The following is a 19,438-nucleotide window of genomic DNA, read 5'->3' as shown; positions in this document are numbered from 1 at the left end:
GGCTTCCATGACAGTTTGTTTATCTAGTTCGAGCATGCCAGGCTTCCTTACTGGGCTCACCCTGTCTATTGGCCATTGGAGACATCTTTCAGCAGTGCCTTCTATGATGTCATACCTGGATTCAAGAGTTCGTGTAAAAAAATATCCTCCTGCAACAAAATCTAAATGTGAATGAGAAGTATGGTCAAGTCCCTTATAGAAGATTGTAACACTCCCCAACTTTCTACCCCATGGTTTGGACATTTTCTGATGATGTCCTTGTATCTCTCCCATGCTTCATAGAGATTTTCTCCATAAAACATCTTGAAGTTAGAGATTTCTGCTCTTACATCAGCTTGTCGGGACATAGGGAGAAACCTCTCTATGAATTTGTTAGAGAGTTCCTCCCATGGGTGTATTGAACCAGGGGTGATAGTTTTCATCCATGTTTTTGCTTTTAAGCCCAAGGAGTGAGGAAATAATCTCATTCTCATACTTTCCTCTGTCACACCCTCAGCTTTAAAATCATCACAGATATCTTGAAATATGGTGAGGTGTGTGTAAGGATCTTCTGCAGGGAGTCCATTGAAGGCTCCTACTTCCCTAATTATGTGAAACATGACAGGTTTCAGTTCGAAATTGGGTGCTACAGGAGGGAGGATTACTCCCATCTCTGGTCTGTTCCTAAAAGAAGCAGCCAGAGTTCTGAAATTTTGTTCAGGAGGAACATCTTCATTATTATTATGATCAGCCATGTTTTCAAGAATGTCTACCTTGAGGTTTCTTCTTCTTCTATGAAGTGTACGTTCTGGTTCAGGATCAAAGAGAAACTCAGGTACTTCAATGGAGTGGTCAGAGTTTGTTTCAAACTCTTCACTCATAAACCATAAACACAAGTTATATGAACAGCAGGTTCAGTGACAAGAAAAATATAAAATCAAGAATACAGAGTATGTACTAAAATAGTAATAAGAACAAAATTTAGTGTTGCTATCCCCGGCAACGGCGCCAAAAACTTGTTGGGTGGTTTGCTGATGGTGGAAAAATATAAGTTCTGATGGGGGATGTTCCTCTGTTCTATATTGGTGGTAGAACACAGACTCGTTCCCTTACTTCCAACCCCAGTGCGCAAGTGCACGCATCAAGTAATAATGGGTGTATTAAGGCCCAGATTATCGTTCCCACGAGGATAGAACTCTAGATATTGTCTTACACTATTTTATAAAGAATGAAAATGAGAAGAAAAGTTAGTGAATGAACTATATGGTCAAACGTTCCCTACTATCTTGACAACGTTCCTCAAGAACAGTAAGTTCAGTCTGATGACAAACAATTGCTCGCTGCGTTATATATGTGATCCTTCCTGTTTATAAGAAGGTGAGATAATAATCATTGGAGATTTGGTAGTTAAAGGATTAAAAAAAGTAAAAATAATAAAACAGTACCAACTATAATTAAGAGACAACAAGTGGATGGTTTTAAAAACAGTTTAACAGAAGGAACGGATTCACTGCTCCATTCTTAAAAAGTTATTTCCTCTGCTCAAGACTTAGCACTTTTTGGCTTTGTCCCAGTTTCTTATCTGCCAACTCTGATTCCTCAGCTCATGGACTAGATGGCTCACAAGTTTCCATATTCCTATGGCTCCCTTGACTCCAACAGGTACTCAGTACAGAACCTTAAAGTGGACGAAGCGGCCCCTTATTCCTAAGGTGACCAATAGTGTTTTTGCCATGACACTACCTGTCCCCAATGGCTAAGCTGTCTGAAATCCCTTCCTTATGGAAGTTCCTTTCTCAGTATGTGTTCAATTTCCATTGATACACAATGAACATAGCTTACTTAGCCAAAGAAATACAAAAAGTTTCAGTCAAGAGTTTCGAAAATAATTCTTTAAGAATGTTGTAGTTTATCCGTTCCACGGATAGTTCAGCCCATGGCTGATGTTTTAAACATAATTATTCTAAACTAAATTCCCATAGACCCGAGATTCAGCTCAGAGATAACGAATGGAACGAAAAGAAGAAACACTTATATTAAATTGAAAGACAGTTTACAACAAAACATAAAAATGAAGAAGGTGGTTTGATGCTCGTGAGGAGTCTTAGGGGATGATACAGAACATAGAAGAAGGGTTGTCACTTAACTACAGTTGCAGCTATATAAAACTAAACTACTAACTACTACTAGGTGATCTCTTCTTTTAGGACTTTCAATCCCTCCAGAATTTGATGATGTTTTTGTGTTTGGGACGTCCTATTTATAGGCAGAAGAGAGAGTGACAGTCTTGTAAATCCTTTGGAGTTGGTTTCTTGAATGAAGGGACGGGGCGGTGGCAACAGTGTTTAGAAGCTTTGCAAGTTGCTTGATGGGACAGTATTTGTTGATGATTAGCCGTTTTCTACAGTCCCCCATGCCTTGCTTTCTTCTTGGCCAATGAGAACTCTTGATTCTCTGCTGTTCACGTTTCCTGCTGCTTAAGTGGTGCACCACCTTGCTTTTTAGAAGACGTTGTTTCCACGTTTCCTGCAAAATGAGCAGAGCATTAAATGAGGGTAGTAGGTGTAATAAATGATCTCAATCTGTTCCACTTTTAATATGTTTTCAAAGGAATACGTCATCATACGCTCCCCCATTGTGTTTTTGTCACAAATGTGTAAAACAAGTGATTTTCATGCTAAGTTGCTCATCATATGAGGAAACGTAAGGTATTTTGCCATCAAAATGGGCTTAGATGGGAACGAATTTACGTCCCATCAGTATGCATGACAACTATTCTGTTTCCTGGCACTGTTTCTGAAAAGAAACAATTCTTTTCTTTTTTTGTGCCTTGGAACAGTTTCTGACAAAAAAAATATGTTTGATAACATGTCCTATTTTTATTCCGAGAATGAGAATTGCTTTTGATAACATAACAAATAATATGATAAAATATAATTCCTGTTAAGCATAAATGTTTTTATGATTACGCTTTCTTTTCCATATGTTGTGGTGGTGCCGGCGGTGGTGGCAGCGTGGTGGTGGTAATAGTGGCGGTGGTGGTAAAGGTGTTGGTGACGGCGGTGGTGGTAATGACATGGTAGTGGTGGAGACAGCAGAGGTTGCGACGACGGTGGTAGTAGTGGTGGCGGTGACGGTGGCGGTGATGGTGACGGTGGCGGTGACGGTGGCGGTGGTAATGATGGCGATGGTGGTGGTGACGGCAGTGGCTGCGATGATGGTGACGGTGGATGGTGGCGTGGCGGTGGCATTGTGGTAGTAGTGACGGCAGTGGCTATGGCGATGGTGTTGTCGACGGCGACGGTGGTGGTAATGACATGGTGGTGCTGGAGACAGCAATGACTACGACAAAGTTGGTGGTAGTAGGTGGCAGTGGTAATGGTGATGGCAGTGTCTGCGACGGTGGTGGTGGCGGCGATGACGATAGTGGCATGGTGGCGGCGACGGCAGTGGTGGTAATGAAATGATGGCGGTGGTGGTAGTTGGTGGCTGTGGTGGCGATGGTGGTAGTTGGTGGCTGTGGTGGTGGTGATGACAGTAGTGGTTGCGATGATGGTGGTTGTGGTGGTGGTGGTTGTGGTGATATGGTGCTGGTGACGTGGCGATGGGTGGAGATGGTGGTGATGGAATCGTGGTGGTGGTGATAACGACATTGGTGGTACGACGACAATGATAGTGATGGTCGTGTCGAGATGATGGTGGCGGTGGAGAGTAATTGAGAGAGACAAGTGTTTCTCATTTTGTGCTAGGGAACAAAAAAACAAAAAAAATTTGATTCTTTTTTCTGTTCCCCAGCACAAAAATTAAATGGGTTGATACCGGGAACAATAAAATAAACCGATTTTACCAAACGAGTTTCCTATGCATTTTTGTTTCCGGGAACAGAAATTAAAAAAGAATTGATTCCAGGAAGGTTGTCATGCACACCTGAAGTGTTTGGATTTGCATGGAACATTGTTCATCGTTTGTTTGTAGTTGCTGGATTTGGTTTTGGTGATCCCTGGACATGGGAGTTGAGTAATAAATGAAAGCACCATATGTAGGAGCAAAATTACTTAATTAAGAAAGGAGAAGAAAGAGAGAAGAGAAAAAGAAAAGAGAGTTGGGAGAAATAATTGGTCTTCCTTCCTTAAATAAGTCAAACTCCTAAGAATTCTAAACTATCTAAAATAATTCAGAAGATAATGAAAAAATGCTAAATCCTAAGATAAATAAAATCCTAATGATAAGATAAACAAAGTCTAATAAGTAACAAGAAGTCATAAAGATAACATTTCCTAATGTAAATGTGAGAACTTGATCCACTTGTTGGGCTCTTAATTCAGACAACGTTCGGGCTTTCTTGTAATCCTTTTGGGTCTACTATCACCACTGTTGGGCTTGTGGTAAATAGAGCATTGTGGGTTGGGCACCACACTTATTATTGGTTCCAAAGTTAGGTAAAAAGTTGTGTTTGACTCTGGGATATTTGACCACTGTAGCCCTTTATTAATAATTATTTACCAAATTTCCCTCGATTAGAAACTATTTTGAGAAATTAACCCTTCAAAAAAACATAACACCAATCTGCCCCTGTTTGACCGTTGACCACGAAACCTACCCGGGTACCCCCTCTATACCCGTGTTTTTTTTTGAAAAATCAACCCTACCCAGGTATGGAGTGGGGTACCCGGGTATTGTTCTTCAATCTGCAAAAATCTTGAATTATTTACCCGGGTAGGTATGGGGGTACCCGGGTAGACTGCGCAAATAGGGTTTTTTAAAAGCCCAGCAGCCCCCATTTGGAAAACCCACAAAGGGGTACCCGGGTAGAGAGCGGCTGGAGTGCGTTTTCGTCCATTCTCTGAGCACGTTTGATCGATCATCTCAACACTTTTTGATTATCCTTGGCGCACGGTATGGGTTCCTTCTACCGATTGAAATTCAAGAAATGTTAATTTTTTTTTTTTCCGTTTGAATTTCTGATTCATCATAAAATTCATTCCGACTTTGATGTAATCATGTTTGCATTATAATTTATTTCTTTGCGTATTGTGAATTTTCGTTTTCAAATTGCATTCTGATTTGTTGCCATTAAAAAACCCTAACCCTAACCCTAACCCTGACCCTAACCCTGACCCTGTATATTGTTTATCTGAAATTGGATTTTTATTTTGATTTTGTTTTACAGTGTGACTGCATGGAGAAGAGACGCGTTGCGAAGAAGAGAGCGGTGGATACCGAAGGGAGGAGAAAGCGCCGACATGATGGATCTTCCTCCTCTCAGCCCCAGGCTGCTGTGCATCAGGCTCCAGACCTGCCGTTCGGATATTTATTTGAGGATGACGTTGATGCACACGAGAGGTTTGTGAAGTTTTTCGTGAGCCGCAAAATTTGTGAGCCGAAATCACTGGATTCGGTGTTCTTCAATTTGGAGCAGTTCGACATAGTCCCACTTCTTCAGCAAACACATTTGCTGGTGCTGGCGGAGATGAGGTGCCCGTACTCGGAGGTCATGGTGAGAGAATTCTACCAGAACCTGGGCTGTGTGCATGGTGAGCTGACTTCCCGTGTCTGCGGGATTGATATTATCCTTACTGCTCCTATCTGGACAGAGTTGCTGGGATTTGACTTTGGTGGTGTGATAGGGGAAGCACTATATGACAGAGACATCCATCATATATTTTGTGGTTATGAGCGGGAGGCTGTTGTGGCTGAGACCAGGAGAGCAGATGCAGAGGCCGGACAATTTGCTCATTATCCTGTGAGCAATTTGTCCGTGTCTGCCTGCATACTTCATTATGTGGTGACACACATTATTTTCCAGCGCCCTCATAATCACTCGAAGGTGCTGGAAGGTGACTTTGTGATCTTGTGGGCCCTCCTTCACCATATTGAGGTGAACTGGAGGCACTACATATGCATCTTGATGTGGAAGGCGGCCAAGTCAAAGAAAGCTGAATTGCCGTTTGCATTCCTGGTGCAGAAGATACCACGGACAACCGTTAGCATGGTTTCTACATTTCATAAAAAATCTTGACTCGTCACTTTTTTCAACTATGGCTGTCCTGCGCCCCTTCATTCAATGTATCTTCACAACATGTTGCATTTCAGGTTTGGAGCCAAATTCTTGTTGCACAAATAACGGATCTCCTAACTTCCAACCTCCGTGCAAGTCATCATCCTCATACAGGATCTCCAACTCGTCATTAGGGTGCGCCCAATTAATGAATGAATAATGTTGGCTTTCATTCCAAAATGGCTCTACCGCAGTCCCTGCATCTAAAGCTTCATCATTATTGTCTGAATCAATAACACCGAAAACGTATAATTTTTTAAAGCAAATGTGTAAATTTAATAACTTACCACTATTGACAGGGTGAACATGAAGTGGTGAACTGACAGGGTCAACGTGAAGTGGTGACATGGCTGGGGTACCCAGCCTTACAACGCTCGTGTCAGCGTCAAAATTTTCATCCACGTCAGTGTCAGACGAATCACCTTGTGGAATAGCACTTTCAGATTCTCCCTCATCTTCACTATCCACATACTCCTCATCTTCATCGTCTTCATCCTCATCCAATGTTACCTGAGCAGGTGCAGATTATCGTACAATTGTATCTTCTTGACCAGTACAGTGCGCAGTGGTTGTATGCACCGGTAACGATGAAGACTGACCAGCGTCAACTTCAACATATATCTCAATCATTTTTAATACTTTCCATCCAACATACGCATTTGTGACGAACTCCACATCTTCATCATCATTGATATCGTTACCAATGTAGTATATTGTATCCATATCCACTACAGTCTCTAACCTGGCTATCATGCGGTGGATGGAATGGATGCCTTTTGACCCCATTTTTTGGAGAATTCTCTCCTTCAGTTCATTGCATGTAGTGCCCACTTTGATTTTCATCGTTTTTGTTTTTCCTTCAAATTGGACACCGTTCGGACCTTCAAAATGCCTCCCATTGTAGTAAATAACTATAGGAACCATGTTAGGACTTGAACTCATCTTTCACATGAAAATCTGGGTCTAGGTTTTGGGTTTGGATCTTGGTTCGGATTTTTTAATACAAAATGGAAATGTGGAGGTGTAATGCCAATGTCCTACCAAGATTAAGCTTTTCGAGATGATGAGATGAAATATATGTGTGATTGGGGAAAAAATAACACTTAACTCGCAACAATGGCCGAAACCCTTGATATTGGGGTTTCTGGCCGATATCTACCCGGGTACCCCCATACCTACCCGGGTAAATAATTCAAGATTTTTCCAGATTGAAGAACAATACCCGGGTACCCCACTCCATACCTGGGTAGGGTTGATTTTCAAAAAAATATCCGGGTATAGAGGGGGGGGGGGGGTACCCGGGTAAGTTTCGTGATCAACGGTCAAACATGGACAGATTGGTGTTATATTTTTTTGAAGGGTTAATTTCTCGAAATAGTTTCTAATCGAGGGCAATTTGGTAAATAATTATTAATAAAGGGCTACAGTGGTCAAAAAGCCTTGACTCTGACGTATATTTCTAGGGGAATTAGTGTATCATTTTAAAGAACACAAAATTATATCATTTTAAGTGAGAGAAAGAGATAAATCATGTGAGAGAGAATGGGTGAATTTTTTTTTAAAAGTGTGAATCTCACATCTTTATGAGTGAAAGAATATAAGACGTGTCATTTAAAATGACATATCTTTTTCTCATATTTCTAAACCAAGAGAAAAACAACCTTGCCAAAAACAAAATCAAGTGAAGAAGATAAAGTTGTTTAATACTTTTCAGTAGTATTCTTTTTCATATATGATCAGTGATCAGCCGTCATCATCATACTAAAACCAAACAATTACGTTTAATATGATACTTTCTATTTGGTGTAACATCCTTGAAACAGCAAGTGGGTTGCATGATTTTAATAATGTAGTTGAGAAAAACAAAACGAAATAGTTCAATTGTTTTGTGTTAAACTCGGTCATACTACAAACTTAAATAAGGGCTTCGAGTGATTTCGCAAATGGCTTCAAACAAAAACTGAGCCGAAGATAATGTTTTAATTCTTTAGTTATATTACTTAATGTTATTAAATTATCGATTTGACTAAGGTATCAGATTATTGGTTCAATTAGTGGGTCACTGCTAACCAAGCTTGTTACCTGTCATGAATATAATTATCGGTAGCCTGACTTATTTATAAAAAATAAAAGTCTGGTTTAGCCTGTTTAAAAAAAAATAAGACAAGAAAATTTATCCAAACATAATATACAGTCAATAACATCAACAATAGTAGTAATTTCATAAATATTTATAAATTCAATGTATATCCAAACAGTATAGTATAGAACAAAATCATTCAAAAACTCTGTTTATCCAATAAAATGAGGTGAAATGGATTGAGAAGAGAGAAAAAGCTATTACAAGTAGCATTAAAAATATAAAATAAAATAAATTAATATACTTGTTCAAGTTCAGCCTAAGAGAGGCTCTAAGATCCAACTTTTGAATTGTAGTCTGAGGCATTTTTATTAAACGAGCTTTTATACATATCTAAATCTGATTCCAATAACTAATTTTAGACATATAAGTTCATGCCTTCACGAGCCGAACCAAAGATTCCTAATTTGTTTATTATCCCTACTTGCATGACTGTTAATTAATTAAACTGGAACTTACATGACTGTTAATTAATTAAACTGGATCAGTTAGTGATTCGATTCCAGTTCAACCAGTGTGATTAATTGGGTTGGGCTGATTTTAATAATATTGATATTACTTAGGCATCAAATTTTTTATACCATTTTTACAATAATTAAATATTGTTATTAACATTTTTTTTGGTATCATTAATATATGCTCTTTATTAATCAGTCATCGAAATATTGTTAACATCAGTGAAAACAAAATAATATAGATTTAAAGTATAAGAATCGTTTAACTTTTGATTATCTTAAAAGTGAATTAATTCCACCAAGAATCGAGTTCGATAGAAAGGTTGCTTTCCGTCCTTAGATCGTCCAAAACTCAAACTTGAATACAAGTTTGACATCAAGCATTCAAAACTGGCTAAAAGATGCTCAGATCAACAATTTAAAAATTGGTAAGACGCATTTATTCTTAACCACTCTCAGCATCAGTGGATAGGATCAAAAACCAAGTTGGTGGTGACATTAAACAAAAAATTAAGTCACAAAAACTAGAGTTCCCTTCCTCCTAAAACCAATGTTCTGCTTCCGGTTTTCCATTTCCTCTTTCACCCGTTTTTGTTTGTTTCCATGAAACCGTGATGACAAACCCTGAAACCGTTTCTTATCCTAATAAGCAAATAATACAGACCAAATCACCTTTCCCATTTTTTCTTTCTCTTCTTTACAACACTCACACTATATGATATAGCTAATATAAATACAAACCATTATCATTTCTCACATGAAACACAACAACAACAAAAATAAAAAAACCTTAGCCACACAAAGTCCAAGAATTCCGATGAGGATTATAGTCCAACACAGAGACTTCCACTCTGTGCTCTTCTTCCTTTTAGTATCATCTTGTTCTATGTTTCATGACACCATTGCTCAATCAAGTGAACAACAAGTAGCTCCCCCTGCTTTGAACAAAAACGCCGACGCAGCCAACGCAACGTTTCCTATGATGCTTGTGGTCTTTGTCTTCGCTTTCTTCATCACTGGCTTCCTCTCCGTTTACATTCGCTATTGTTCCCCAGAGTTCATGTTTCCTCAGAACTCCGTTCGCACCAACGGAGTTGACCCAGAAGTGCTTGCTACGTTTCCCATCATGGCATACTCCACCGTCAAGAACATCAAAACGGGTCACAACGTTGCGCTTCAGTGCGCGGTGTGCTTGGGCGAGTTCGGAGACTTTGACTCGCTTCGCTTGTTGCCAAAGTGCAGCCATGTCTTCCACCCAGATTGCATAGACGCGTGGCTCGCTTCCCACGTGACCTGCCCCGTTTGTCGCTCGAAGCTGAAGCTAGAACGTGGCCAGGTAGCTCTGGAAATCGCGGGTGAGACGAGCGCGCACCAAGTGTTTGATGAAAGCCCTGTGAGAGGAGTTGAAGTTGTTGGCGGCGTTAATGGAGTTGGGGTGAGTGGGCACGTTGATGGGTGCGTTGGGAAGGGTAATGGGTCGTCAAAGATGAGGGCTTTTGGGGTGTTGGTGAGGTCCCATTCAACGGGTCACTCTTTGGTTGAACCAGGGAGGAACATGGAGAGGTTCACTTTGAGGTTGCCTGAGGAAGTGAGGAAGCAGATTCTGGATGATTATGATAAACATGGAACTGCCACAATGATGAAGCGTTCAGCGAGCTACGACGTCGTTTTGCAGATTGAAGATGGGTCGTGTTCGGGGAAAGGTGGTGAAGGTAGCAGCAGTAATAACGGTAAGAATAACCGTTGGGTTCTCTCAGTGACACCTCCGTTTGTTTCTCGTGGTGGTGGTTCTTCGGCTTTGACACCGAATGCTTCCACCACCAGCTCTGGAATTCCAAGGTTTTGGGCTTTTTCCCTTCGAGGAGAAGACAAAGAGTCTCAGGGGAAAACAATTTTCCAAGTCTAATATGTTCCCTTAAAGGGGATGAATGTCAATATAAAGGTGTTGCAGCTAATAGAGGTAGTGATCAAATTAAAAGGCGATGTCTCAAGTATTGTTGGAATTTCAATTCCTCTTATATACTAATTGTTGGAAATCTAATGGTATATAAGAGGAATTGAAATTCCAACAATTGGTATCAGAGCCTCGTTCGATCAAAGAGGCGAATCAGAGCCCTCGATCTGAGAGCTGTGGTGAAAAGAAGTGCTGAAGCACCGTAAAAAAGAAGAGTTTCAAAGCCAGGTTCTGGAAGCCGTGATGGGGATTTCAAAATTTTATGGAAATGAAGATGAAGCTGCAAGATGGTTAATCTGTTTGAAAGAATATTTTCAGGCAGAGAAAATCGATGAAGATGAAAAGGTGATGGAAGCTATAAAAAGGCTCAGAAGCAGCGCGTTTCATTGGTATCAACAGTGGTATCTAAGATGGCTATGGTTCGGTTATGATGCAAGCTGGAAGGACTTTGAGAAAGCGTTCAAAGCAAAATATCTACCTAAAGTTTATCTTATTGATGATGAGACAGAATCAAACAATCCAGAATCAGAACTCGATATCCAGAATGAATTGGAGTCAGAAAAATCAGAGACTTAAGAAGAAGAAATTGAGAGATAGAAAAGTGTCGTAGCACTAAGGTAAAGAAAGAATGAGATAGATGTGTGTGTTAGTGATAATAGTTGAATGATAGAAAGAGTGAAGGAAAGAAAGTGCCGCAGCACTTAGAAGAAAAATAGAAAGAGAGAGTTCTATTAGTGTGTGAGAAAAATAGTATTGAAATACTATTAGAGAGAAGAAGAGAGAGTTTGAGAAAGAGTTATTTTGAGAGAAAAATTAGTCACAGTGTTGTAACACTTGTGTTCTATATTGTGTTTTGTTTCTATATAAAAGTTTGATATTATTCTACTTGTTTTTCTTATTCCATCTCCAACGAGTGGTATCAGAATATACCATTAAATTTTCAATAATTAGTATCTGAGGGAATGAAAAATTTCCAACAAGTATAAGGTCAACAGCTGCACTGGGTGTGTGTGTGAGAGCAAAGGCTCGAAGGAACGGCAGAGTAACGGTACATAAGGAATGATTTCCTTGCTTGGTGATTGAAGAGTATTTATAGTGGGGAAGATGCCCTACTGGCATGCAAGGGCGAACCGGGTCAACTCTTCTTAGGGAGGGTCATGGGCGCTTGTCACTGATGTTGTGGCAGCAGCGTAGCCCCTACTATGCTGGTGGCAGTCGCTGTTGCTGTAGCTGTGGGAGAAAAACTCCTATTTAGGAGGTCTGGGAAGGCTACCCGGGGAAGGTAGTATCCTGAGGTAAGACATTTTGGTGTCTCGCTTTAGGAACGTTGTCCTGTGGGGACAGAAAAGGTGGAGGGTCGGTAACCCTTAGCCAACAGGACTGACCTGGATGAGTGGGAGGGATCTAGGCTTGCCTCAATGGGCCGATCGATTGGAGCCATCCATAACAGTTCTAAAAACTTAATTGGACTGATCCGTTGAATTGTTTCATGTTGTGAATAGAGTAATATTCCGATTTAAATATTATTTGGTCAATTATAATTTAATCACAAATTTAATTTGTTAAATTAAATTAGCGTGTCTTACACTTTCTCATTGTCATGAGACTAGAATATAGTTGCTATGATCTAATAACCCCAACTTGTCTAACAGAAAGTACTTCCCACGGGATAAAGATCTGCCAAGAGTTCCTCATTTGATATCAACACCAAGCAGATGAGATCATGAGAGTAACCATTTCGTTTTTACCATTTCATTTATATATTACCTCACAACACATCTTGTATCTTTGCTAGTTTTAACAAAATGTTCTATATCCTAGTTCATTGTATAGTCATCATTATGCATAAACAATAGTTACTTCTGACAAGTGGATTTCTTAGATTTTATAAGCTTTATCCGGGAATTACAGTTTGCCATATATCTTTATTTGATTTACTCGAACTTCTGATGATTCAGTTCTCCATGGTCATTCACTTTTATTAGGGTTCTTAGTTCCATCTACGATTCATTATACATTCTTTTGTGTGATGAGATTGGAGCTTTTTTTTTATGATCGGTGGAATATTCAATGTAATGATGATTAAAAATGCAGCAATATAAATCTAAGTTTAGTAGAGAGTCATCGTGAATATAGTCTCAAGCGAAGGCCAAGAGCAAATGGGATGGTGCTTAAGGGGTACGGTGGCTTTAGGTATATTTCTACAGAGTAACAACTCTATTGGTAGTGTATAAAATGTGTCTATTTAATGGTTAAAAATGAGTATATAAAGGTAGAAAAAAATTCTCCAATAATGAGTGAAAGAAACAACATAATTGTTTTGCTCCAGTGGATCCTATGTTGTGAGGTAGAGAGTAGATTCTCTCATGTATTCATTAACATGACTGTTATGTTGAGGAATTATAAACATACAAATGTTTTAACAAAAATGATATTGTTAACAAGTTGTCATGACTAAATTACTTATTCTTTAATAAATTAATTTTAAAGTTATTACATCAAAATAAAATCTATGATAAATTTAAACAAGCTTTGGATAATTGTTACGACTTCGGCAAGTGCATCGGTCGTAAAAGTAATAAAGTGTACTGAGTACGAGATCAATTCCACGAAGATTAGAATTTCAAGCACTAATTTGCTATTTACGCTTAAGTTGGACAATCAATTAAGAGAATTGAACAAAATTGAAAATTAAACTAAAAGTAACAAGCAAGAAGATAAAATATGAGTTTCTTAACAACCAAGAAAGCACAGTTAGGGATTCGACTTCCCCCAATTTTTCTTTTATGTTCTGAATTAAAACCTTAATTAATCAACCTTTTTTATATTGTCCATCAATTTTCCTAAATTAATTAAGACATAATCCCTTGACATCCTAATTCTTTACTTTCTTTAAAGAATCATAGTTCCCCGGTTGTTCTTCAAAGAAAATAAGCATTAAATTCAAGAATCATAAAGATGGCACAATTCATATGTATATTCGTAGAATCATGAATGAGTCAAACCAAATTCATATACCAACATTCATATTGTCATATACGAATCCTAATTCAATCTACAAGAACAACTCATAGAAGGCATTAAGCAAAAACACATTCAGTCAATATAAAAAGGGAAAATTACATTAAAGATTAATTCAGAAACATAAAGATTCAATGGGTTCCATCTAGCCCTAACTACAAAGAAAATCTAGCCTAACATGGTGAAATCAAGAATACAAGAAAGCTTCCACAAACTCCATTGATGTGATGGCGCGGTGAATCTTCAAGGTTTCTGTAACACCCCGTGTATACCCGGTTTGTTAACATATCATCGTATTAAGCCACACTTAATTAAAAATGCGGAATATATTTTTCTTTTCAATTATGACGTATGTTGTCGGATTAGCAAGTGCACTAGTCAAACAAGTAATAAAATGATTAGTAAAGATCGTTCCCACGAGAATTTGTGTTCAAGCACCAACTAACCATATATACTTAAGTTGAATCAACCAAAAGATTATTAATTGCATTGATTTCTTGTCACCAGAAATTTAGTTGAATTGCATAAAAACTAGATAAACAGATAAAATGTGATTATAAATTTAAACAAGTAGTCAGATGTCAATTTCCCTGAAGCATGAATTTATGGATGAACCAATTTCCATTACGAATTATCTACTATGTGATGTTGATCAACCTTTTACTTATCATCAATATGTAATGTCTTACTACCCTGATTGATACATTAATCAGAAACCCCAATGTCTTGGTTGTTCCCTTCTTAATACATGCATTAATTACTAAGGTCTTAAGATCACATCAGAAATCCTAGCATCAATGTCTTGACTACTAGAATTCTGATAAAGATAGAGAAACAATGTAAACATGTCTGTTCTACACTATTTATCATCATGAAGAATTAATCAAGACAACTTCATAAAATCACATAATAGATAAACAAAACATCTAATTAACCATTCATAAATTCAAACTTGAGTTCCATTGAATCAGACTACAAAGGACTCTACTCAGACATAATTGAAATACAAACAAAGGAAGAGAAAGATCAAACTTCATTGTCATGATAGTTGAGTCTTCAATCTTCAAGTACAATTACATAAAGAAGTACTAACTATTACATAAACTAATACTAAGGAATTTGGAAATTCAGAGAGAATGAGGAGTCAGATCACATCTATGAAAGATCTGATCTGATCTCTCCTCTCCTAGTGTGATGGGAAAGGTCATATTAGAATCTGAGAGAGAGAGTCTAATAATGTCCAAATGTGAAGGCCCTTGCCTTATATAGAGTTACAAAATACAACTGAATAACAACCAGAAACTGACATGGGCGCTAAAACTCTCATTCTTGGACGTTTTAGCGCTTAACTTGGACGGATGAGCAACCACTTTTAACTGTCTTGGGCGCTAAAACATTCGATTTGGGCATTTTAGCGCTCAGCACCAGAACCTTTTCACACAGCGGGGCGCTAAAATGTTCGATTTGGGCATTTTAGCGCTCAACACCAGCATCTTTTTGAACAGCAGGGCGCTAAAACTCTTGACTTTGGGCGTTTTAACGCCCAACACTTAGAATTTTTCCATTCTTCAGAATTTTCTTCCTTCTCTCTTTTGCTTCATTGAGCTTCATTTTCCTACAAAAACAATGTAAATTTTCAACATAAGCTTCAGAACTTGTATTTGAGAGATTTCCAGGACATTAACCTCTTTTCCATCCATTTAATCACACAAATTGATATTAATTCATGCTTAAAAACCTGATGAACCAAGGGTTTATCACAATTCCCAGATTTGAACATTGCTGTCCTCAGCAATGAATTAAAAACAGAGAAGAAATTGAGATTCTTTACAAATGAAATTCATCAGGATAGACTTCAATTAACAAAAGATCAACATTTCATGATACAAGCTTATAACCATGCAATCTCTTATTTCCTATCATTTGCCCAACATCATTTATGATTTTTCAACAGATCAGTAGAGATTATATATAGAGACTTCCAAACAAAAACACCCCCTCACTAGGATCTTCTCAAAAATTATGAGAATTTTAACACTCTTGCACACTAGTGTTTAAGGATGTACTTAGCACTCATTCTTCACTACACTCAAACAACCATAAGCTTGCCCATCTTCTCACTATTCATAGTAACAATGATACATAAGGTAGATCAAAAAGGTTTTGGTATGTTTAGCAATGAGGCTTGGTGTGTGGCTTGACTAGAGGTAAGGATTTCTATGAAAGGAGAAGTTCAGATCAAATGAATCAGATTCAGATAAGAGGAAATTCACAGTAATTAATCAATTTCTTCCTAATTCTCTCAACTTTCTTCCTTTTCATTCCTTGTTCTTTTCTTTGAACCTTTCTTCCTCCTTTTCTTCCTGACACTTTGTGTCTTTAACAAATTTTTTTTTTCTTTCAGACACTTTGTGTCTTTAATACTTCCCTCTGTCTCTTCCAAAAACTTTGTGTTTCACAACCTTTTCTTTATTTTCCTTCTTTCTTTCTTATGTTTCCAACACCTTGCATTCACTTATTGCAAAAAACTTTCCTCCCCACAGAACATTCCATCCCTTATCACTTATCTGAAACTTTTAATCTGAAGGATTGGAATAAATGTGGTTCTTGGCTTGATAGACAACAGGCTAGGCTCAAGTGTTTCATGCAATGGGAACTTAAAGGTTGGCCATTTGACTTTCTGGTTCAAGAAGGAAATGCCTCTACCCTACACATCATCAACCATTTCAAGCAAGAAACAAGGCAAGTTCTAGAGTTACTCATGCAATGAAGTGCTCTCTGAACAAAATTTTTTCTGTATAGGCTCAATTTCCTCACAGTTCAGAGTGTATGCTTGACTTTCTCTATATGCATCAAAACTAATCTCTCTACTCCTACACATTGAATGAGTCATGCAATCATTTCATTTAAGCTCAACATGCAAGGTATAAGATTGTATCCTTAATTTGATCAATCATAAAAAACTTTGATCAGTCTTATCCTCATTGAATTCCATATCACAACTGAAATCCAAATTCTGTATTAAAACTAAAGAGCCAAATTACACAAGCAAACTTAGAAAAGAAAAAGATTGAGATATTTCCCTGTTTTGGCTCATCAATTTGTGTGACATCTCCATGAAGTTTGCATGCCATTCAATCACACCCAATTCCCAGATTTAAACGTTGCTGTCCCCAGCAACTAATTTGAATCTAAAACAGCAATTGATCACTGAAACACATTCATATATAAATCAATAGCATCAGTACTATCGCAATGTGCATCATGCAAAAACAGCAATTATCCCAATGTACTTAACCAAATTACAAAAATAAACTAACAACAAAATAAAACTAAAAGAAACTAAAATGAAAATAGCAGAAACTAAAGAGGAGTGAAAACAAAAGTCAATGTGGGACATACATTGTGGTTGCTTGGTGGATGGATGCAAAAGAGAGGTAAAAGAATTTGAGAGTGTGTGAAAATGAGAGTAAGGGAGCAGAATATAAGAGTGTGTGAAACATATGAGATAACCATGTAAATCATATAAGTGGACCAGCGCTAAAACGTTGAAATCAAGCGTTTTAGTGCTGGTCTTCAGAGACATGCGCATATTGATGTGCGTCGCATCGCGCTAAAACAGTCACATCTGAACGTTTTAGCGCTCTGGACCAGAAGGAACAAAACTTCACAAATACATATAAATTGCTGAAAAATAAAAATTTAATCTCAAATATTAATGGTGTCTGTCAATGTTGAAGAAACAAATCCCTAGCAACGGCGCCAAAAACTTATTGTCGGATTAGCAAGTGCACTAGTCAAACAAGTAATAAAATGATGAGTAAAGATCGTTCCCACGAGGATTTGTGTTCAAGCACCGACTAACCATATATACTTAAGTTGAATCAACCAAAAGATTATTAATTGCAATGATTTCTTGTCACCAGAAATTTAGTTGAATTGTATAAAACCTAGATAAACAAATAAAATGTGATTATAAATTTAAACAAGTAGTCAGATGTCAATTTCCCTCAAGCATGAATTTATGGATGAACCAATTTCCATTATGAATTATCTACTATATGATGTTGATCAACCTTTTACTTATCATCAAGATGTAATGTCTTACTACCCTGATTGATACATTAATCAGAAACCCCAATGTCTTGGTGATTCCCTTCTTAATACATGCATTAATTACTAAGGTCTTAAGATCACATCAGAAATCCTAGCATCAATGTCTTGACTACTAGAATTCTGATGATGAAATTGTCAAAGATAGAGAAACAATGTAAACATGTATGTTCTACACTATTTATCAACATGAAGAATTAATCAAGACAACTTCATACAATCACATAATAGATAAACAAACCATCTAATTAACCATTCATAAATTCAAACTTGAGTTCCATTGAATCAGACTACAAAGGACTCTACTCAGACATAATTGAAATACAAACAAAGGAAGAAGAAAGATCAAACTCCATTGTCATGATAGTTGAGTCTTCAATCTTCAAGTACAATCACATAAAGAAGTACTAACTATTACATAAACTAATCCTAAGGAATTTGAAAATTCAGAGAGAATGAGAAGTCAGATCAAATCTATGAAAGATCTGATTTGATCTCCCCTCTCCTAGTGTAATGGGAAAGGTCAGATTAGAATCTGAGAGAGAGATAGAGTCTAATAATGTCCAAATGTGAAGGCCCTTGCCTTATATAGAGTTACAAAATACAACTGAATAACAACCAGAAACTGACATGGGCGCTAAAACTCTCATTCTTGGACGTTTTAGCGCTCAACTTGGACGGATGAGTAGCCCCTTTTAACTGTCTTGGGCGCTAAAACATTCAATTTGGGTGTTTTAGCGCTCAGCACCAGAACCTTTTCGCACAGCGGGGCGCTAAAATGTTCGATTTGGGCATTTTAGCGCTCAACACCAGCATCTTTTTGAACAGCAGGGCGCTAAAACTCTTGACTTTGGGGGTTTTAACGCCCAACACTTAGAATTTTTCCATTCTTCAGAATTTTCTTCCTTCTCTCTTTTGCTTCATTGAGCTTCATTTTCCTACAAAAACAATGTAAATTTTCAACATAAGCTTCAGAACTTGTATTTGAGAGATTTCCAGGACATTAACCTCTTTTCCATCCATTTAATCACACAAATTGATATTAATTCATGCTTAAAAACCTGATGAACCAAGGGTTTATCAACGTCATTATTATTAACCAAGTTGATTATTAAATTCCATTTCAAAAACATTGCCTGTATGTAAATTGCAAGAGACAGCTAACTAAAATACCTCAATAGATAAATATGTGAGTATCTAAGTCACGGATCTACAACACGTAGTCCGGACAATATCCTGATACAATTAAACAACTCGAATCTAAAAGCATAAAGTCAAGTCGATGTGGCATGGACAATCCCTATGCTCACCAAATAAACAACATAACCAATAGTCTCAACACAATAATCCATAAGGTGCAGCTAAAAGCATAAAACAATAGACATGATCCAGCGTCCAAGCATAATAAACATAAGCAACTGAACTACAATCAACTAAGCTCCGGCCTCCTTCCGCTACAGGTCTTAACCCATGGGTTACTTGAACCTGAAATAAGCGCCCCAAACATGGGGTGAGATCTATAAACAGAAATCTCAGTAAGGCAAGGGGTCCTCAAGGATTTCTCCACCCCAAGCTCATTTACATGTGCAATATAAGTTCTAAAAGAAGTTTAAACAATATAAATTCCTAAACCAATGCAGTGCAGCAGATAATCATGCCATGTGTGTTTAAACTATTCTACTGGCCAGAGAAATGCAGGAATATGTCTATTACCCACA

General features: G+C 37.8%; 1 protein-coding gene and 1 non-coding gene across 2 annotated transcripts; both read left to right on the top strand.

Annotated features, from left to right (window-relative positions):
* The first annotated feature begins 225 nt into the window (after positions 1-225).
* On the top strand, positions 226-332 carry LOC133318101 (small nucleolar RNA R71). The gene has a single exon (XR_009752426.1). It is a non-coding gene; the product is annotated as a small nucleolar RNA R71 (small nucleolar RNA).
* An 8,908-nt stretch (positions 333-9,240) lies between these two features.
* Positions 9,241-10,608, top strand: LOC133318100 (E3 ubiquitin-protein ligase ATL6-like). Its single transcript, XM_061520047.1, has one exon. It carries the CDS (start codon positions 9,390-9,392, stop codon positions 10,536-10,538), a length of 1,149 nt encoding a protein of 382 aa, XP_061376031.1. The 5' UTR covers positions 9,241-9,389; the 3' UTR covers positions 10,539-10,608.
* The last annotated feature ends 8,830 nt before the right edge of the window (positions 10,609-19,438 follow it).

The sequence above is a fragment of the Gastrolobium bilobum genome, unplaced genomic scaffold (assembly GCF_033153095.1).
Source record: "Gastrolobium bilobum isolate Gb01-03AN ecotype WA unplaced genomic scaffold, APGP_CSIRO_Gbil_v1 utg1626, whole genome shotgun sequence".
Classification (NCBI taxonomy): domain Eukaryota; kingdom Viridiplantae; phylum Streptophyta; class Magnoliopsida; order Fabales; family Fabaceae; genus Gastrolobium; species Gastrolobium bilobum.
The sequence above is the reverse complement of the archived record's forward strand: the minus strand, read 5'-3'. Positions and strand labels throughout refer to the sequence as shown.

What these genes read in the sequence shown, in the direction of transcription:
- LOC133318100 (XM_061520047.1), top strand. Translation starts at nt 9,390, where the DNA reads ATGAAACACAACAACAACAAAAATAAAAAAACCTTAGCCACACAAAGT.